Source organism: Phascolarctos cinereus, unplaced genomic scaffold (assembly GCF_003287225.1).
Source record: "Phascolarctos cinereus isolate Bilbo 61053 unplaced genomic scaffold, phaCin_HiC Scaffold_9;HRSCAF=440, whole genome shotgun sequence".
NCBI classification, from domain to species: Eukaryota; Metazoa; Chordata; class Mammalia; order Diprotodontia; family Phascolarctidae; genus Phascolarctos; species Phascolarctos cinereus.
In genome coordinates this window covers 109,000,434-109,023,612 of record NW_027556402.1, presented here as the reverse complement: position 1 = coordinate 109,023,612, position 23,179 = coordinate 109,000,434, and the positions used below count along the sequence as shown (strand labels likewise).

The 23,179-nt window shown below is 35.1% G+C and overlaps 1 protein-coding gene across 1 annotated transcript in view; it reads right to left on the bottom strand.

Annotated features, from left to right (window-relative positions):
• Positions 1-23,179, bottom strand: part of NR3C2 (nuclear receptor subfamily 3 group C member 2) — a 390,834-nt gene that overhangs the window by 101,487 nt on the left and 266,168 nt on the right. The window contains 1 exon segment of the mRNA XM_020994026.2: positions 18,045-18,161. Within this exon segment, the coding sequence (XP_020849685.1) occupies positions 18,045-18,161 (117 nt within the window).

Below are 23,179 nucleotides of genomic sequence, written 5' to 3'. Positions count from 1 at the left end.
TGAAGAGAAAAATGCCACCCTTGACCTACTTACCTGATTATGTTTTAAAAGCAGGTATCCTTTCATGTAAGGCAAGCACTGCTAGATAATCATCACTTTTAAAAATATTTTTATGTAAGTATCACTGCATGTATAGACAGTGTCTAATCAACAGAGTTAATTGATGGCATTTCTGATAATGAGAATTCCATCCTAGAGGGATGGTGGCCCACAAACAACACATAAGAAATGTGATGACTAAATGCCAACTGTGCTTTATTCCCTCTTTGATGGAGCCAGTTTTGGTATGTTCTTCAAGCTGCTAGACCATATTGTTCTATGTTACATATTACATAAAACATTTTTTGCTGCCAATTCTTGTGACTGAGGAGAGATGCAACAGGCTCTTAGCTTACCCCCTGGAGAATCTCAGCTATTTAATATGATTCTTTAATCCACAGAATTAGCCATACAAACTTCCCCCCAAACCCTGGATGGTAATATACACCATTGATGATGCAACTGGCCCAGAGAAACTGTACTATTGGGATGTACTGTATTTTACATATACATACATACATATACATATACATATATATGTGTGTGTGTGTGTGTGTGTGTGTGTATGTATGTGTATATATATATTATATATATATATATATATATATATATATATACATACACACACATACACACACACACACACACGCACTTCAGTGCTATAATTATATCTGGAATGTTAACTTACAACTTTATGTCATTCTTCTTTCAGAGTAACCCACAAAACTGTTTAAATGCTATAACTATGATGTTGATGGTAAACAGCCTGTCTCAGATATATATTAAGAAGGTGAGTCCTATAGCACTACAGCATAAATCAGGATTATAGGAGTTGGAACCCTGGAGAACATCTGCTCAAACCTCATCTTACAAAGGAAGGAATGGGCAGCTAGAGGGGTTAAGTGAGAGCAGGAGCTGTTGAGCAAGATGACAGGGCTTGTGTGTATGTGTGTGATATCTAAATAGCAGGTAGGTGGCACAGTGGATGGAGTGCCAGGTCTACAGTTAGGAAGATTCATCTTCCTGAGTTCAAATCCGGCCTTAACTGTGTGACCCTGACCAAGTCACTAAACCTTTTTTGCCTCAGTTTCCTTACCTGTAAAATGAGCTGGAGAAGGAAACAGAAAACCATTCTACTATCTTTGCCAAGAAAACCCCAAATGGGGTCATGAAGAGTTAGACATAACTGAAATGACTGAAAAGGAATTACTCTTTTTGCCCCGAAAGTCTGACCAAAATAAAGAATGGCCTTGGGAGAGGGACCTAACAATTGCTTTGTGTCACTCTACATGAAAATCCATAAGCACTGATTCATTAAAATTCAGATCTGAAATAACTACCATTAAGATATAGCCCTAGGTATCAAAGTATCATAGACTGAATGTATTCTAATATAACCCAAACAATTTTAGAACCTGATTAATAAAACCATGGCAGATAGTAAATGCTTAATAAAGAACTGTTACCTACCTGACTACAATTTAGGACTCCTACTAGAGTTTAGGTTTGGTAAGGCAGAGTGGATAGAAGGTGGCCTTGAGGCCAGGAATATCTAAGTTCAAATCTTGCCTCCAACATATATTAGCTGGCTATATGACCCTGGAAAAGTTACTAGACATTTCAGTGCTCTACAAAACTCACTAAGACCACAAGCAGATGGAAGGCATTGGTAGACATTTCCTTACCTGGTGATTCCCTGTATGAATGAAATGACTGGTTCAGTCCTTACTGTGTTCTATTTTAACATAATTTAAAAACTAGATACAGTGGATGCAAGGGTTAAAATTGAGATCACTTAGTGAGGAAGCAAAAAAAAAAAGAGTAAAAAACTAAAATAGAGACTACACAAAAACAAATAAAACAATTAGCCTAGAATTTCAGGTTAGGGATAGAGAACATGAAGGAGGAAAGGTTTTCTTTTTAAGGAATTAAAATGAATAAAGATGAATTTTAAAAATAGTATATGATAAAGTCTTTGTTGCTGGTGGTGGTTGGTGCTTATAGGAACGGGCGAGAAAAATCCTGAATATGTTTTCCAAATAAAGAACAAAAATCACAAAGGTATATTAAGAAGCACTGATATTTATTTTAAGTTCTGAAATTTAGTCTTAATATAGAAAAGTAGCTTCTATGCATAATTCCTAGAAGATGAATAGATGTTAAAAAAATTTACACACACACACACACACACACACACACACACACACACACACACACACACCCCATCTGGACTCCAAGATACTAGAAAATGTTTCTAATGTTACACTTTTAAATTATATGTGTATGTATGTAATATATGTATATGTACAAAGACATAAAGATATAATATTACACTTTTAAACTCAAAATATCTATTTCATAGGACAATAAAATCATAAATTCAGGGATGGAAGGGCCCTCAGAGGTCATCTTGTCCAAAATCTTTATTTTACAGATGAGGAAACCAAGGCTTAAACAGCTAAGTAATTTATATGCATACAATTTAGGCACACTTAAAAGAGTACCACGAAGAAAGAACTGATTTAATAATGTGATATCAGGTTTCTAAAACTGACATGAACAAGTTAGTTTTCCACATCATCCTGGTGTTGAGATGCTGACTGACAAATGTGTGTCCTCAGTGAACATGGAATCTCAGAGGCCAGGGTATAAAATCAGAACCTGGATGACAGTCCCATGAGACTTCCTAACAGTTAGTTAGACAAAAGTGTAAAAAAAGCTGGTAATCTAGCCTTTCTTTGAAGACTTTGGGTGACAAGCAACCCACTACCTTCCTGAGCTGGCCAATTCTACTTTTGGTTAACTAACTGTTAGGAAGTTTTTGTTTACACTGAACCCAAATTTTCCTTTTTGCAATGTCTACCCTTTACTCCTAGTTTTGTTCTCCAGGCCCAAATACAAGACTAAATTTTCTACCAAATTATATGTTTTAAAGACTTGAAGACTATGATCATGATCCTCCTAAAGCATCCTGTTTTTTAGACTAAATTTTCCCAATTCTATCAACTGATCTATCTGTAGAGGATATAGTTCAGAGGGACAGCTAAAACAGTGGATGACAGTCAGGCTACTAAATAATACGGACAGATAAGACAAGAACACTGGGTTGAATGCAATAATATGCAATTTAATAGCAAAAAATCTAAAGCCATACACTTGTAAGCCATTTGGGCCAAGCTACTGGTGGAACTGGGGAGGTGGGTTATCACCTCCACCTTTCCCTACTTCCACAACACTAACTAAGCCCTTTGGAAGCAAGGAAGTTGTGGTATGGGCATGGAACAATTGGAATTAATGTCCCTGGGTAGACTGGTCTAGGACCCAGATGATGGTCCTATGGGCAAGAAGATTAAAAAAGTATTTTTAGAGACTGTCAGAGAGCTCCTGAGACCCCAAGGTATCTATTTACTGACTGCTTTTTAAAATATCTTTGCTGGTAGAGTTTATGAATTTTTATCATCTGGACTGCTTTTAAATGATCTTGAGAACTGCTTCTATTTGTGGGCATTTGATTATGATTTTAGTCAGAAATATGTTGCTTAAACCTGCTGGTTCTATGTGACCACTGGAACAAATAATGGACAGTGACCTGGACAAGTTGGGTTATGAAAATGAATTACAGAAGTACAGGATATGAGAGGCATAGCTGGAGAGTAGTTTATCTGAAAAAGAGCTGGAGGCTTCAGGTGGACTACGTAAACCTGAGTCAACTTTGTAATATGGAAGAAAAAATGTTAACATAACTAACTTCAGGTATATTATCAAGAGGGGCATAATGCACAGTTTTCTCAAAATGGAAGCAGAATAGCCTGTTCTTATAACTACTGCATCCAAAATTTTTTAAAAAGCAACAGACTGAATAATGATCAAGAAATCCAAGGAAGACTATAACAAATGCATTTTTACAGCTCAAGTTCACACAAAAATTTCCAGAAGCCTATAGGCACCAGAAAAGGGGGCTAGAGTCCTGGCTCCAGGATTCAGAACATGCAAGTCTTCCAGACTGGGGCCAAAGAACAATCAGGAAATCCTAGAGTCTAAAGCTGTATATCAGAGGTATGGAGTTAGGAACCTGAAGCAGAGACAAGCCAAGGATGCTTGGAACTAGCTGACACATTGCTCTGATCCTGAGTTGAGGCTCTGGAGTCTGCAGGGCTCAGACTAGGATAGCAATAATAAAGGTACGCCCTACAATACTCAACATATTGTACTGCCCTGGCACATGTGTTGGCTGGAACCCCTCTAGAGGTTTTTGAAAAAGACAGTTTTCATTAGCCAGGCCCCAGATAAATCCATAATGGGACGAAAGAAGGGACCCATTTTTCTCAGAACAGCACATACAGCCCTTGATATAAGGTTCCAATTCAAGAAGAAAAGAAAAGAGGAAAATGACACCCAAAAGGAAATATGATGTAGCAAGGGTTTATAAGACATAAACACAAGAGTAAAGAATAACTTCCCATCATCTACAATCAAAAATTCATGAAAAAAATCACATAATTGTTATTAACTCTAAAATAATTTCTCAAAGAATGAAGCAAGAGTTTTAAAATGATAATATACTTGAAATGAAAGCTCTAGAGGAAAGAATGGGAAAGGAAATGAAATCACTAGAAGAAGAACAAACAACTTAATACAGGACATGAAAAACCTTACTGAAGTAAAAGATTCTTTGGATATTAGATGGGACCAGAGAGAGATCAATGATTCCCTGAGGTACCAAGAGATACTAGAATAAAATCCATATGCTAAAAAATAGAAGAAAATATAAGGTATGCCCATCAGAAATAACTGACTTAGAAAACAGGTTATGGATAATCTAGAACTCAAAATCTGATCATACAAAATGCTAGCTTCTATATTTCAAGAAAAAAAAAAGAAAGAAACCTGCTCAGAACTATGAGAACTAGAAGGCAAAGTGAAAATAGAAAGATTCTGCAGGTCACCTTCTGAAAGAAACTCTAAAATAAAAACTCCCAGGAATGTCATAACCAAACTCTACAGCTTCCTAATAAAATAAAAATCAATTAGCTTGAAAGAAAAGTTCAAGTATCAAGAAGAATCAGGATCATACAAGACCTAGAAGCAACCACTATAAAAGAGAGGGTAGCTTGGAAGGATAGCTTGGAATAGATTATTTCAAAAGATAAAGGCTTACAAGTAAGAATTGCTTACCTGGAAAAAGTGAGGATAATCTTATGAGAGGTGGTGGTGGGGGATAATGGAGATTAAATGAAATGGATGACTTTCAAGTATTCCTTTTGAAGAGACCAGAGCTGAATAGATATTTTCAAATGCAAACTAAGTAGTCAAAAGAAGCCTAGAAAGGTAAATACATTTGAGCAATTGGGAGGGTTTTTATGATGATGAAAGGGGAGATGAAATGAGTTTCCCCTCAGAAATCTGTCTTTTAGGGTCAAAAAGGAAATAAATATGGTTACATCTGGGAAAAAGACTTCTTTTATATTTTGACATTTTTAAGAGAAAAAGAAACATAGAAAGAAAAGAGGAAAGGGAAATTAAACTTATTATCTCACAGAATTAGGGTATGTGAATAGACTATGCAAACATGGAGGAAGGAAGTCGCAAGGGGAAAAGTAAACATGAATTGTCTGAACTAAATGACTTATTTAAAACCAAAGAGATGCTGAGTAGTTTGGTATAAAAATCTATTAAACTAAAGAGGGAATAAGACAAAGATAGGGAGAAGAGAGATAGGAGTAGGTAGAGAAGATAGATTTAAGGAGGGATTAGTCATAAGAAAAACAAATTCAAATTTTAGAGAGTGGATCATGAAGGAAGGGAGGAATAAAAGAAAAAAATTATTTTAAAAAGATGAAATAGAAGCCAATTATATTAAATATAGATGAATGGGTTAAGACTGTTCCTCTCTCATCGCCCTCTTCTTTTTAAAGAGGGATATAGTTTCAAACTAGGGTTATACTTTCTATATACTCTTCCCTGATCAGAATACATAATTAAAAGATAGTGGAAAAGTTATTTCACCTTTCTGAGCCACCGTATGCTCATCTATAAAATGGATTGCCATCACCCGCACCTCTATTTTACATGGTTGTTCTGAGGAAAGCACTTTGCAAACCTGAATCAAAATAAACTCACATTTCTAAAGTGCTCTCTCACTTCTATTAGATTTTGATCATGAAGGACAAAGTGGCCTTGTCTTTTATTATAATTCTACCTTCTCCAGTTTCTATCACAGAAGAGGTATCTAATAGCAGATATCTCATAAATGTTGAATGGATTAATGAAACATTCTGAGTAGATTAAAATGAAATTATTTAAAAAGTAATTTTTTACTTTAAAATTCTTTATATTCTGAGTTTTATTGTATTTTAATGAATAAACATATAAAATATTTTGAAACTGAATAATAATTTTATTTAATATATAATAACTCAACTGAAGAGTAGTAATGGAACCACTGAATTGAAAAAAAGGCATAGCTTTAATCTTTATTTAATCTAGACTGTAAAATCCTTGAAGACATAGATTACACCTTCATCTTTGAAACTCTGTTCCCCTAGGACATTTGTGACATTTAAAATGTTTTATTTGTTGTAATGACCATAATAAAAGCTACAATGCTTATCAGTTATATTTAAAGTCATTACTTTTAATGACATTTAAAGCTGGTGAGTTTTTTGGGATGAATCATGGGTGTCAAATAAAAGCTAATTTCCAAGGACAAATTTATAAAGATGTGTAGGTTGGAAATGAAAATACATTAGCTTATAACAGCTTTCTAGGATACTTCTCCCCAATAAGGAACCATATAGCACATGCTAATTAGTGGTTTCCTCTTAAAATCAAAATCAAACTTTTCTGGATAAGGAATCTGAATGAAAAATTGCTAAGTGCATAAAGATTATTTCCTCATTTGGTATTTCAGGGAAAGTAGTGAAAATGACACTGTGATTTGACCATTTCTATTTTTAATATATGAAGCAGCCTGTGAACTTTCATCAATCCCAGGAGAAACTGACTTCTGACAGTATTTTAAATGGATGTGCAATATGAAAAGAATTTTTAGCACTAACCAAAGAAATGATACTTCTGTTGGCTGCCAGTCTTCCACAAGGACCTGTGAAATGTTTCTTCAATTTATCTTTCTGTATTTACTCATTCTCATTTCATGCATTAAAATCAAGTGTCTGATGGCTTATAATGGATGTTATAAAGAGCATTCTAACTCATATAATGATGCAGTTATTGATCTCTTTTCTGCCTCTTTTTTTTTGCTCTCTTAGTCGAAGAAAGGAGGTCTGAATCAGTAAAACAAAGCACCATCAACTCATTCCCTAGAATCACCCTCCACTCCCCATTCAGGTTGCTACTCCCCTTTAATTGACTCTTCTGTTTCAATTTATTTAACATTATGTACCACTATTTAGTTATGTGACCTGGTTACTAAGATAGTGAGAAATAATTTGATTGACCAACATAAGATTTTTTTCAGTTATGCATACATAGAGGAGATTACATTCTACTGTCTCTGGCGAAGGTGTTCCATTTAGAGCTCCTTCAAATGAGTTTGGTCTTATTCGATTAGGTAAAAAGAAATCAGAAATTAAATACCACAATTTTTGGAATTTGAAAATCTTAGGTTTGGAAGAGACCACAAAGGTCATCTAGTTCAGTCAAGAGGGAAAACAAGAATCCCTTTGGAAACATCTCTTATAATTAGGTGGTCATTCTGTGTTTTTTTGAGCACCTTCAGAATACTTCATCAAGACAACCCTGCTCAACTTTTTGATAACTTTAATCAACTATAGTAACTATAATTAAAATAACAAATATAACAAAAAACTTAACAATTTCCATCTCTTTTTCAGAAGTTAAGATTTAGATTAATTCCAACAAAAATTCCTTCAGGAAATAAAAACAAAATCCTCATACCGGGAATTTGGAAGAATGGGTACAAGATGCTAACTACTAACTGGAGATAATGAACATAGTGATTGTGGTACTAAATAAGCAGTGAAACGTTAAACCAGAAAATCCAACCCACTAAAAAAAAACCCACCTCAAGATGAAAAATCTAAACAAGTGTAACTCTAGCTAGATTATGGTATTGCTCTAATAGTATCATTCCAGTAAAAGTAAGTAAAGCAGAGATTCAACAGTTCAACTAATTACACTGGCAAATAATAAAAGGGTAGGAAACTATTCCTTTTCCTAACTCTATAAACTACTAAAGTGAAGTAAAACCACACAGTATTTTTTTGTTTTGCTTAAAATACTTGAGTAATACCCATCTGGGGCTGAAAAAAAGAGGGCAAGGAGACTGGGTCAGATTGCCTATGGAAAACGCAATATTCTTTTAATGACCACAAACTTCTCCCAGAAACAAAAGAAGTTCACTTTTTAATATTAATATTGTTCACATGTTTAAAGAATAGGTTCAAGACTTGGAACACAATGGTATCCAAAGAACTGAAAATGAGTAGCACCCACAAGGTGCATGGTGGGTGTGATTATACTGCAATACATTACAAACAGGGAATTACAGATTTGAAGTGGGATAAAGGATGTCATCAAAGAAAAAGATGGTCTGGTGATGTTTTGAATATGAGGAATAACCCATATACTCTGTTGACTTCCTCAGGTTGTCAAGAGCAGGGGCTTTCTAATCTAATGTGCTAAGAAGTCATAAAACTAATAGATGAAACAAGAAGAGAAAATGAGTAGTTTAGAGGTGAGTAACCAAACAGTTCAGAAGGCTTTAATTCTTTTTTTTCTTTTCTTTTTTTTCTTAATTTATTTTTATTTTTCAACAATCACTTATATAAGCTTTTGAGGTTTAAACTTTTCTCCCCCTCCCTCCCTGCCTCCCTTCCCAAGACAGTATGCAATCTGATATAGGCTCTACATATACATTCCTTGAAACATATTTTCACATTATTCATGTTGTAAGGAAGAATTAGATCCAACAGGAGGAATCACAAGAAAGAGGAAACAAAGCATAACAGAAGAAAAAAAAGGGCAAATAGTATGCTCTGATCTGCATTCAAACTCCATAGTTCTTTCTTTGGATGTGGATTCCGTCATGATACTTTTGGAGATGTTTTAGATCCTCGTACTGCTGAGAAGGGCTAAATCGATCAAAGTCTGTCATTGCACAATGTGGCTGTTACTGTGTACGATGTTCTCCTGGTTCTGCTTACTTCACTCAGTATGAGTCCATACAAGTCTTTCCAGGTTTTTCTGAAGTCTCCCTGCTTAACATTTCTTATAGCACAATAGTATTTCATTACATTCATATACCACAACTTGTTCAGCCATTCCCCAATTGATGGGCATCCCCTCAATTTCCAATTCTTTGCCACCACAAAAAGAGATGCTACAAATATTTTTGTACATGTGGGTCCTTTTCCAATTTTTGTAATCTCTTTGGGATACTGGAAGGCTTGAATTCTTTTAGAATGAATTAAAATTCAATTCCAGGATAAGTGTTCTTTCTTGTATTTTATATATGTGCTCAATAAGTTCTAGTGAAGACGATAATAATACCTTCAATTTGTATAATATTCACCAATTTTCAAACTACTTTTAAATGCATTATATAATTTCATTCTCACCAGAGACCCATGAGATAAGGCAAATATGTGTCTCTATATTACAGATGAGAAAAGTGACTTGCTTAAGGCAGTAGAGTGGACTCAGTTATCCCTTGTGATCAGTCCAGAGTTCAATTCTTTCTACTCTCTACATATCATACTCACTTTCTCAAGATAATAATATAAAAACCTACCAAAAGAGTCAATGTTTTTCAAATAAATGGGGTAGCGTTTTAAAATTTTAAAGTAAAAGTAAGTCAGCATACAATCATATGCAAATTTCTGAGCTAATTAATGTTTAATTTCTCATTAGTATTTACATTTATTCTGTTAAATTTCCTAATGTAATTTACTTTATGGCTCTAAATTTAAATGGAAGAGATGAAACTAACTGTGATCTATTTTTTCACTTGCAAATTAGACCAATTTAGAAATAGGAAAGATGGTTAAAAAAAACACACATAAAAAAGAACTTTTCCTGAAATAAATCTCGAACATTTAAAAATTCTCGACATTAATGGCCCTCCTTCCCTGCCCTTGCACCCTAACCCTAATTATAACAGTTCTATGAAGTTAATTCTGAGGATTTTTTCTGGGGCAACTCCTAAAGGAAGTTCTAAGAAAAGACAATGGACAGAGCTCTACTAATAATTTCATTTTTCATAAGATAAAGGACACTTTATAGGAAATTGCTGACCTGACCAACAAAGAGGAAGTGGTAGTTCAAATTGATAAAACAGCAACCTTGGGAGAAATTGGCTCCAGTGGCTTAGAATTTATATTAAGAGAGATATGTCAGGCAAAGTCTGATATGTACTCTGGGTTTTAGGAGAAGAGATTACAAACTCAGAGAAAAAGAAACACGATAACACAACCCAAGTCCCTAATAGAGAAGCTGGTTCTATTGATGACACAATTTCAAATTATTTTGATAAAGAAAAGGAAGAAGCATTTAAAGAATTATGCAGAAGATCTTTTGCTGAGTTCAGATTCTTAGGTATTGAATCTATAGATATTTCCAAATTACTGAGGAAAACTCAAATTTGGAATGAGACAAAGCTTGCAAAAAAAAAAATGCTATGGACAACAACCAACAACTTTTTAAAAAAAAAAAGCTACATGGGACAATGAGCAAAATATGGAGAAGATAGGCCAGTGCTATGAATAAAGACTCTAACTGCTGACATAAGCTGATGTCATTAAATTTACAAATGAGATGGTGTCCAGTTTAGAAAAACAAACCTTAAAACTGGGTTTAATAACCCCAAGAACCTGTAGAATACATTGATCTTTCAGTAATTTTTCTGATGACTATCTCTGCTGATCACCAGTAGATACCACAAGCTCACCCAAGTTTTTGGCTTTTTTTGGCTAGGCAATGGGGTTAAGTGACTTGCCTAGGGTCACACAGCTAGTAAGTGTTATGTATCTGAGGCCGGATTTGAACTCAGGTACTCCTGAATTCAGGGCCGGTGCTCCATCCACTTTGCCACCTAACTGCCCCCAAGATCACCCAAGTTAACATACAAAATGAAAAAAAGGAGAGGGATACCTAAAAATAATTCAATCCACAACTCTATGATCAACATTCTAGGACATCAAGGTATGCTGAGCCCCATACCCATTTCCTGATCTCCTAGGTTGAGAGAATAAGCATGAAACTCACTGGTGCTACCTCCTAAGCCATGGAACATGATAAGGCTGGGCAAAGAGTACTTATCAAATGAGTGATACCTATAACTAGAACCTGACCATTCAGCTTACTTGTTTCTAACAAATTGATTTCATGGAAATGTTGATTCCAGATTTAGCATTTTCTTCAAATCCTTTCAGATTCACTTGAACATTTCTTAATTACAATCCTCAGGAAACCTGCATTTTAGAGATTAACTCCTATGACTTTAGTCAAGTTGCTAATCACTTTGGACCCAAGTTTCCGCATGTAAAAAAAAATGAAGGAATTGTACTAAATGATCTCTAAATTTCATAATAGCTCTATGATCTCAATTCCACAAACATTTATTAGACATCGGTGTAAAAATCACTGTGGTAGGTGGTAGGGATCTGAGTGTCATTGAATGGACTTGGAGTTACTTCCAATAATTCATATCCCATCTATCTTTGTCCATTTGGGAGATAATGTGTTGTAAAAGAGCTTTCAAGATAGCATTTTGCTTAACTGAGTCAAAAGATTTTTCTCAGTCAACAAACCAAAGGTACAGTAGGATTTTATGTTCTTTATATTTCTCAGATCACTGTGAAATGGTCAAGGTGTCAATTGCTGACCATCACTAGTGAAATACTGTTTCTTCTCTAATATCTCAGATATCTTTGATTCTTGTATAGATGTTTCTCAAAGATTTTGTATAGATAGGATATAAGCATATAGGTTAGCAGATACTAATATCCTCTAGGTCCCTTTTTCCTATACTTTGATCAATAGAAGTAAAAATTCTAAAAAGCCCATTTAACAAGAATAATAACAATAAGAAAACAATAAAGGCAGACAACTGAATCAAACTAATCTTTAATTATCTAAAGAGGTAACTGAGAATCAAAATTGGGAAATCACCAACAGAAATGACACGCATCAACTATAATTTCATCCAAAAATTTAACCAAGATAAATGAATTGCTACAACATTGAACCTAGAACATGTGTTAGTCACTAAACATCTGACTTACCTGCCAAAGAGAGATGGGTACAAAGGTTAACATAAAATTAGAATATAAACTCATTTATAAAACCTTACCTAGAAGGAGGAAAAACAATGAGCAGTATCATCTCATATATAAAGCTAAGAAAAGCAGTGAAGAGTAAAATCTGGTTAAAGAAATCTTAATAAGATAGCAACTCAATAAAGTCATCTCAGGGTCTTTCAAGATGAAAAAAAGGACTCCAAACATGAGAAAAATGGATTGAGATTTCCAAAAATTATTTAAAAAACTTTTATTCATTAAGGATGTTGGAACTACCACACTTGAATCCTAATATCACAGGTCCAGATTTATATATAGAAAGTAGAAATAGTATGTACACACACCCACACAGAAGACAAAGATGAGAATACCAGCCCAGATTAGACCAAAATACATGGTTATCTGAAGGAGGTGAAAATATAAAAGGCATGGGAAAAAAAATCTTGGACCCCATCTCACTACTGGATTACATCAAACATGAAACTAGCTTTACTTGAAAGAGATTATATTATTCTAGGGGGAGCAACACGTACATGGATAAGTAAAATATAAGGAAATAAGACAGGGGAAATACTAACAACTATGGGGCTTCATAGAGGAAATGACAATTAAGCTGAACCCTGAATGAGGACAAAGACTGGGAAGGGGAGATAACAAGGACTACATTTCAGGCACGAAGATTCTTCTCGTCAGTAAATGACTTACTAATTTGCATGACTAATTTATATTACTTTGCATTATTTTCATGATCTTAGAATAATACTGGAAATGTGTTTACATAATTTAGGGGGATAATTTTTTTAAAGATCTCTGAAACCTCTTTTCTCATGATTTGCAACAGCAATTGTCTGGGGCGACTGGTTGTTTAGAAGATAGAGCCCTGGCCTTGGAGTTTGGAGGACCTGAGTTCAAATTCGGCCTCAGACACTTGACACTTACTAGCTGTGTGACCAATGGAAAGTCACTTAACCCCGACTGCCTCTCCAAACATAAATAAATAAAATGAAAAAAAAATAGCAATTGTCTTTCTAATGTTCCTCTTGATAATCTAGTCAGACTAAAGCTTTCCAGAAAGTCATATTGCAAATCAAATGGAAAGCCATTACTGGTTGTACCTTGTTGACTCTTACATAAGAGGTGAGTCCCCATTTTTATGTATATCAAATCTTGAAGAAATATGTTTGAAAAATAGTGATTTGTATTAATGTGACATTCAATTATTCTAATCTTGCATTTGGAGACTGGAAACTTACAGTTTTCTATTCCTGTATAAAAGTTATATTTTCTATTTTGTGCTCTCTATCCTAGACACAATTTAAGCATGACTACTCTGAGATTTTATTTATTTTAAGCCCACAAGCTTGAGGGTGGGGATAGGAAAGAGGAAACTAACTAAAGAATGGGGACTTATTCACAAAACTCACTATACTTGGGTTTTTTTAAACACCCACAGATACCACAGACTACTGAAGGATTTCCTTAAGTGAATTTTAAGATAAGAAAAAATGTGTCTTTGACTAGCTTTTCAGTATTTAATGAAGTTTCTCCCTAGGGACCAACCTATGCTCTCTCTTATTAGAATGATTTTTTCCCCCAAGAACTGCCCACGCCAACAATTTCCGGCCAACACAGAGATATACTTTTCTCCAGTTAACATATTTCTTTTCAATTTGTTGCTTTGCTTTTGATACTCTTGCTCTTTAACCCCTGCTGAATGTTGGTACGTTCAATTCTAAGGACCAATTGTTTATGAGCTTCCTAAAGGCAAGTTACTGATTCAGTTATCAAAAATACATTTATTAAGTGCTTTCTAATGGGCCATGCACCCATTTGATAATAATGAAGATAATTGCCCTTCTAGAGGTTACAGTCTAACAGAAAGTTATTTAAATAGGTAGCCATAATGAACAATAATACATGGTAAGTATATTGGAGGGTGCAAAGCAATATTACGTGGAGTCTAAGGATCAAAAGTGCCTAAAACTTTATAAATGCTTATACCCTCCTTTCCTTTCCCTAAGGGTGAAAAGGTTTTTAACAACAGAGCAAAGATCAGGGAAGTTTCAGTTAGGCATTAAAGAACTGATAGGAATTGGGGGAAAGACAAAAGGGAAATTCTAAGTTAGGGAACAGTGTGAACAAAAGCATAGAGAAGAAAAGCAGAAACTATGCTGGGCCAACACTGGTCATTTAATTTTGCTGGGGTACAGAAGAAAAGGTTGGAGAGGTGGTGGAGGGACATGTCAGACTGAAGGGCTTTTACACATGAAAATGCAATGTTTACCTTAGATAAGACCTAAGTAAGATATGTAAAGTTTTTATTAGAAGATACAATGTCACTCTGAGACAAAGGTTCTTAAACTGGGTTCTGTGAACTTAAAAAAAAAATTAATATTATTAAATATTAAATAGTTGGTATTTATTAAATATTTAATATTAATAATATTAAATGATTATTTTTTCCCAATTCCATGTAATAATAATTAACATTCATTTAAAAAATATTTTGAGTTTCAAATTCTCTCGCTCCCTCTGTCCCCACTGCCTGAGATGGTAAGCAGCCTGATATAGGTTATACATGTGCAATCATATAGAACATATTTCTGTATTAGTCATTTTGTGGAAGAAAAGTAGAATATAAAGAAAGAAATGAAAAAAGGAAGGAAGGAAGGAAAGAAGGAAAGAAGGAAGGAAGGAAGGAAGGAAGGAAGAAAGAAAGAAAGATCATATGTCTGTATGTATTCGGACTCCAGTTCTTTCTCTGGAGGAGGACAGCATTTTTCATCATGTATCCTTTGAAACTGTCTTGAATCACTGTATTGCTGAGAATAGTGAAGTCATTCACAGTCGAATATCATACAATATTGCTGTTACTGTGTACAATCATCTCTTGGTTCTGCTCAATTCAATCTGCATTAATTATGTAAGTCTGTACAGATTTTTTTGAAAACATCCTGCTCATCATTTCTTACAGCACAATACTATTCCATTATAATCATATACTACAAGTTGTTAAGCCATTCCTCAATTAATGGGCATCCCCCCCAATTTCCAATTTTTAGCCACCACAAAAAGAGCTGTTATAAATCCCCTTGTACAAATACCTTTTTTAAAAAATTTTTTGGGATATAGACCATACATACTCTATTTGGGATACTGTGGTTGTACTGGATCAAAGAGAATATAAGTTTTACAGCCCTTTGGGCATGCAAACTTGCTTTTTTAAAGAAGATATTCTTACTACTATATTTCAATATGATTGGTTTCCTTTGTAATCTTAAGTATTTTGTTTTATGCATTAAAAATATTCACCTGAGAAGAGGTCTATAACACAAAAATGCTTACCTGCCACTGTTTTAAGGAGGCTTCTACCAATAAATGTTCAACTTAATAAATGTTTATTAAGTTTACTTATGTAATTATGATATATATATACACTAATATCTATATGTATATAATTAAACTTCATAATATTCTAATATGTTTCTCTTTTCTCTCTGCTTAATTCTTCCTCACACATCAGAATCAAGGAGGGGGTAGACCATCAAGGAGAATACGCTTCATGTTGGAAGGCAAGAGTGGTCAGTGGAGAGAGTGATAAGAATAGCTTCTCACTGTCTGTCCCACTTTAAGCTCAGGAAAGGAAGTTTTACATTTATCTTGTTCTCTATCTTGCACCACTAGAAAAGCCATTTAAAATAAAATACTCAATTCCCTTTCCCCTTTGGCCTATATCCCAAGAGTGATGTGAGCTAGACCCAAAGCAAACCTTTGAAGAAGAAAGGCAGCTCAGTTCAGCTTAGAGTAGGGACTGGGAGGCAATATTCAAACAGGATTAGAAGGGGAATCTAATCTACATTTTTTTTTTGTTTTTTAAAAACTCAAATAGTCCATATTAAAGAAATGCACTTTATCCCACTACTTCCAACAATTTTAGTCTTCCAGGCACAAGCTAAAAATAATAAAAGTGAAGTAACAAAATATACTGTAAGCTTTCTGTAAAAGATTAAAGACAAATTACACTTTCACCCAAAAAAGCATAAAGCATATTACTGAATTACTGTCATCAACATAAGCAATAGGCAAAGGAGAAATAGGTCTTCAACATGACTGAATTTTATTACCATAGACAACTACGCTGGAAAACATTGCAACATCACAATAGAACTAGTTATTCCTATTTTCAATTTCTAAAGAATTTCTCTATATGACATGAAATTTAAATAGACTGATATGACCCATAATAAATACATAGTATCTTGTAAAAACAGCATTTGAAATGTTCTTTCATTTTAATATTCAGAATAATTCATGTTCATGGGAACAAAGAAAATATTTTTAGATATTTTATAGAACTGAATATAAAAGAGCATCTTCAATGAGATCTATGATCACTCAAGAAAGCAGGACAGTTTTATACATATATATGTATATGTATTTATATATGTGTGTGTATTTGTGCATATATGTGTGTATAGGGAAAATCAAATGAAGAATTGTCTATTATCCAGGCAAGTGGTGTCAAACTCAAATAAAAATTAATCCCTGAGGCCCATACATTGACTTACAAAGCCTCAAATTAACAGCCTTTCTTGAACTTTATAGCTTTTTATATTTTCTAACTCTCTTTAAATTTACTTATATGCTTTCTCTTATATTTATTTAACTCTATAAATACTGTATCTAATTTCCTTGAATACAGGAACTACTCCATTTTTTGTGTCTGGATTTCAGACTCAGAAGAGTGCTTTCCATATAAAAAGTGCTTAATAAATAGATTCAGAATAAATAGATCAGGAAAGTCACAAGACAAGGTCCTGATGTATTCTGTCACCTTCATATTGTCTAATTTTTCTGAGCTGCCTGTGTCACCATAGGGTCATCTCTTAACTTTCTTCAGCTCCATCCTTTAACTTTTTTTTTTGCACCTTTAAGATAAGCAGATTGGAGTAGATAATATTTAAAGCACCCCTTTAGTTCTAAATCCTATGATTATAGTATGATTTAAAAAATAAAACAAAAATTCCATACCTAGTAAATGTTGAATTAAAAGTGGGCAGACTCTAATATAGATAAAAATACTTTCTCAGAAATTAATTTCTATGCAGCTCATTTCCCACTCTTCACTTTTAATCAGAGTCAAGTGAAACCCTTTCTAGTGAAACTTATTACCCAAACCACAAAACCTACGCAATGTACAGCAACCAACATCAAATTACATGAATTTTAAATCAAACACTAATCTAAACCCCACTTACACCTAACTATAGTTGCAATGTTAAAAACTAACCTGTACAGTATGGCTGCCATTGATACAATTTGGAAAAAAAGAACTCTTAAAATGTGTTTTAAGCATTGGAGAGGTCTTGTGCTATATGTGTGTTTGCATTTCTACAAGTAATATATGTGTGTGTACTTTAAAAACTTACTAGCTTAATTCAAACCATATGAGTTCAAAAAATAGGCTTAGTGTTCATATTATAAACACTGGTAATGTCACTGTGCCAAATAGATCTTAAAACTGCCAATCATTTATACTAAACCTTCATTCTACACATTTTTTGAAAACATAAAAAACATGTATTTCCTCAAAATAATTTAGAATTTAAAAAGAATCATTTAAATTGTGTACTTTTTTGCACCTTAAATGTGAAGCTCAGGGAAGCACTAGATAATTCCTATTCATTTTTCTTATTAAAATTTAAATATACAACTGTTAATACTCACCACCTAAATTCATTCCAGCTTGTAGACATTTCTGAAGTCTGCAGGCAGGACAATTCTTCCTTCGAATTTTGTCAATAATACAATCATTTCTTCCAGCACATAAGTAATTGTGTTGCCCTGAATCAAGAAAAAAGATCATGAAAATAAATTTTAAAAATTTCCATTAAGTAAACTGAAAATATATGATTTTCACTTTTAATCAGAAATCAGCTCAATTCAATTCAAATTATAAAAACTCCTTTTCATTAGATATTATCTCAATTCCTGAAAACTCTTTCTAAAATAAGCAGAAGTAACAATATAAGGATGGTCCTCTTCATTTATAATGTGATCTTCAAAGCAGCTTTGGTAACCCAATGGCCAGGGCATTTGTCCTTGAGAGAGGAAGACCCGAGTTCAAATCCAGGCTCAGACACTTATTAGCTCTAGGTGGGCAAGGTCTCCTGCCTGCTTCAGTTTCCCCATCTGTAAAATGTAGATAATAATAGCCTGCCTCCAATGGTAGCTGTATGGATAAAGAAATGTTATCTGTAAAGTGCTTTGCAAACCTTAAAGTACTATAAAAATTCTGGCTATCACTATTAATGCATTTTAACAACCATAATAGCATGATATGGACATAAGAGATTTCAACATTTTCAGTTTTTAATGATAATGTAAGTATCAATAATTCTTAAGCATTACAGTAACACAAATATATATGATACCTAGATCCTCAAAGTTGGAATTTTAGGAAAGCTGCATTAACTCTTTAAGGTCACCACAAAATATTTATGCAGATTCTCTAACAATGTAAATAAAGGTCCAACCGTATTATATAAAATTGTATGTGTATCCATTTTACGCAAATATTTTACAAAATTCTAAATTTGTGGAACTGAGACTCAACATGGTACAGTAGAATGAGGAGTGGTTGGTAATCAAAGGACATAGGTTCAAACTCTCACTCTACAGCTTACTAACCTGTCTGGGTTTCAGTTTCCTCATCTAAGAGGAAGCAGTATTGCCAGGTAAGTCAAACCACCACTTCCACCTTGACCATCATCTCCCATGAGATCCTAATGGATACCACTCAGGATCCTAAACCCAAAAGCCTTGGGAATAATAATGCTTCCAGGGCAGTGCACGAGTCTACCAACCTGGCAAACCATCCTGGTGGAGATGCAGCCTGGCAAACTGTATCTGCAGGTGCCACTGCCACAGTTACTAAAGAACTAGAAAGGAAAGTTCTTGCCACCAAAGTCCTTGACTCTCTTAAATGGTTAAACATCAGAAAATTATATTTTATCGAACATTAAAGAAGATCCATTAACATCTGCTTTGCCACTGTACCCTAAGGACCACAGGACTTTTCCATCTGACTTACAGCTGAAACTTTCCATGTGTTGTGATCTCTCTCATTAGAATGTATTTCAGAGGTCCTATAGGATAAAGTGTAAAATTTTAAGTTGTATTAAGTATTGTAAATACCTCTGATAAAAGGAAGAACTAAGCCACAGAAGCTACAAGGACTGACTTAACGGGTCTAAAATTTAAAAGAAAAAAAAGCACAGAATTTTAGAGTTGGAAGACTCAGGACCATCTATTCCAGTTCACTGGTCTTCATTCTGCTCTCTGCATCTATACAGAACAAGTTTTAATCCTTCAGCTTTTCAAATATGTGTGCCCCTTAAATCTTCATTTTTATAGGCTAAACATTCCCAGAACTTTCAAGTGATATGGTTACAAGTCTCCTTATTCTGTTATTTCCTTGGACCTGTCACCATTAAAATGTGACATCCTGCTAAATAACATACTCTAAAATATGATTAGAATGGGATTATCACCCCACTGACTTTTCTGGTAGTCAGATCATACTGTTGATTTCTATTGAGCTTGCAATCAACTACATTTTCTTATGAACTGCTCTCTAACTAGATTTTTGCTTGGATTTTTTATTTATGCCTATTGCATATGACTCTTAGGTTTGTATGGTTTTCACCCAGCAAGGTCTAAAGGGACAAGTGAATACATGAGATTTATTCCTTCCCAGGCTGCACTGCTGACTCCACAGGACTGTCTCTACTATGCCCTGCCTTCTACCTTCGTCCTACTACCCTTTTCAATTCACTTTTATGTATTATCTTCCCTCATTAGAAAGCAAGCTCCCTGATGGCAAGGACTATCTTTCTTTTTTCTTGTATTTGCATTCCTAGTGCTTAGCACAGTGCCTGCATATAGTATACATTTAATAAATGCTTCTTGACTTGTCTAGATTTATTAAGCCCCTACTATGTACCAGGTACATAGTGCTAGGTATATAATACAAAAGTGAAACAGTCTCTGACCTCAAGAAGCTTACATTCTAAGCGGGGGAGACAACATATATAGGGAACTGGTAGCCAGGGAGATTTGGTCTGGGAACATTTATGGAAATGGATCCATAGAGCAGTCAAAAATGACATCTTTTACAGAACCTAGAGGTGGAAGCACAGAGAAAGGTGGGGGAAGGAGAAGGATGAAGATAGTATGGAGCAGAGGGCAAGATACTCCTTTCCTCAAGATCCTCACCCTGTTATCCTTCAAAACTCTACCCCATTGCCTTCCAAAGGCTGTTAGTTTATTCTCTTCCTCAAATGAGAAGAACTACAAATCCCAGAGGGCTGTGTGGCCAATGCAAGATTCTAGTGATACATTTAGAAAGCCTACCACAGTATGAAGATCAATCATTTTATTCCTTCATTAAAGCAAAAATGTGAAAATGGTGATATATGTACATACATATAGTTTATTTAATATAGTGTATTTTGATTATAACAATATTGGGGGGCATTTTTAAGGTACTGCTCACCCACCCTAAATGGGGAATGTGTATTCAGTGGTGATGTAGTGATTTTGATAAAGTTGATAAAGTTCTATTGATCCATACATACTCTGATTTGTTCCTGTATTAGACCAAATAGACCATATCTATGAGACAGATAAGCGCGAGGGATGCCATTTGTTAATATGGAATAAAGTAGAGCTAACTGACATACAGAGGGCTGAACCTATAATCAAATGCCTCATTAGCATTTTTTTCATCCAGGCAGTGGAACTAACTGGCTCACCTCTGTTGTATAAGACTCTTTCAGTATAATGGTGATGGGGCTGTAATGGGATTCTACCTGTATAGCATTTCACTTTTTTTCACCCAATACTATTGCTAAAAACCAACAGAGATGGCTCATGAGTTTCAATAGTCTTGTTCTGATGACTTACACATGATAGCTGATAGTTCTATAGTGTTTTAAGGTATAATACTAGACTGTGCTTATCACTTAAAATGATTATTTGACTTCTAGTTTCTGTTAATTATCTTCCACACAATTGTAGTACTTCAGATAGTATGACGTACACTAAAGTCATGCTCAAAAGTGGAAAGAATGCTGTGTTTAGGGTTAGAAGCCTTAGGATTGAGTCCTTTTCATGTTTGTTGCTGTCATGTCTATCTCTTTGTGACCCCATTTGGGGTTTTCTTGGCAAAGATACTGGAGTGGTTCGTCATTTCCTGTTTCTGTACCCTGAAGCAAAAAAAAAGTTCAAGTACATTGCTACCTGAACCTCAGTCTCCTGGGCTGAGAAATTAAACAGGAGAAAGACAGCTTGACAAACAGATTTAGGATTCTGCTACTTGGGAGATGGTAGAGCTCAGAATGAAGATCTCTTCTGGTTCTCCTACTTATCAGACCACTCTTCTCAAGTCTCCTTTGCTAGATCCTCATCTAGGTCACACCCATAAGTCCCCAAAAGGTTCTGTCCTGGATGGATGCTCATCAGCTCTGTAGGATTTAATTATCATCTCTATGCTGATGACTTTCAAACCTACCTATCCTGCCCTACCCTCTCTGATGACCTCTAGACTCATATCTTCACCAGTTTTTCAGAAATCTCAAACTGGATGTTCAACAGACATCTTTCAATCAATATGTCTAACACAGAACTCATTATCTTTTCCCCTAAAAATTCCCCTGCTCCTAATTTTCCTTATTGCTATTGAGGACGCCATCAACTTCCCAGTTCTCTAGGTTTCCAACCTACATGTCATCTTGGATTCCTCACTATCTCTCAACCCTACCTCCTCACCCACATAGTCAGTCTGTTGTCAAGACCTGAGGATTTCATCTTGCAACATCTCTCAAATATACTTCCTTTTCTCCTCTGATTCACCTCATACCTGGACTATTGCAATAGCCTGCTGGTATGGGTGGTGGAGGTGGGTCCTACCTACCTAAGTCTCTTCCCACTCCAACAGATCCCCCATTTAGCAACCAAGGAGACTGTCTTAAAGTACAGGTCTGATCATGCCACCCCTCTACTCTATAAATTCCAGTGACTCCCAAACAGCTCCAGAATAAAATACAAAATCCTCTGCTTGATATTCAAAGTCCTTCATAACCCAGCCTCCTCCTGCTTTTCTAATCTTCTTACAGCTTACTCCTCCCCACCAGGTACTCTCTGATTTAGTGACATTGGCCTCCTTCCTGGCTGTTCCACAAACAAGACACTCCATCTCTCAGCTCTGGGCATTTTCTCAAGCTGTCCCCGAAGCCTGCAATGCTCTCCCTCCTCTGCTCTGACTACTGACCTCCCTTGGCTTCCTTTCACTCCCAACCAAAATCCCACCTTTGACAGGAAGCCTTTTCCAACCTTCCTTAATTCAAGTGCTTTCCCCCTATTATTTCCTATTTATCTTGTATATAGCTTGCTTTGTATCTATTTATTTGCATGTTGCTGCCCTCGTGAGTTTGTTACCTCCTTGAGGATAGACACTGTCTTTTGTCTCTTTGTATCCCCAGTGCTCAGCACAGTGCCTAGCATCTAGTAGGTACTAAATATTTATTGAATAACTGAGAAGACTCCAAGAGGGCAGAAGTAAAAGGCTGCAGGTTCCAAGGTAAAGGTTTGGGTTCCTTCTGAAAAAGCTGAGTCAGAAGCTGGAGGCAGAAGAGACTATCCAGCTGGCAAAGCAATACATTCAGCAGAACACCCAACACTCTGGGTCAAGACATTTTGCCCAGTGAGAACCAGGTTCACATAAGCGCTTGTACCTGAAACTGCTGAAAAAATTAAGAGGGAGGGGAATCTTAAGGACATGACTGTCCTGTAAAATATGG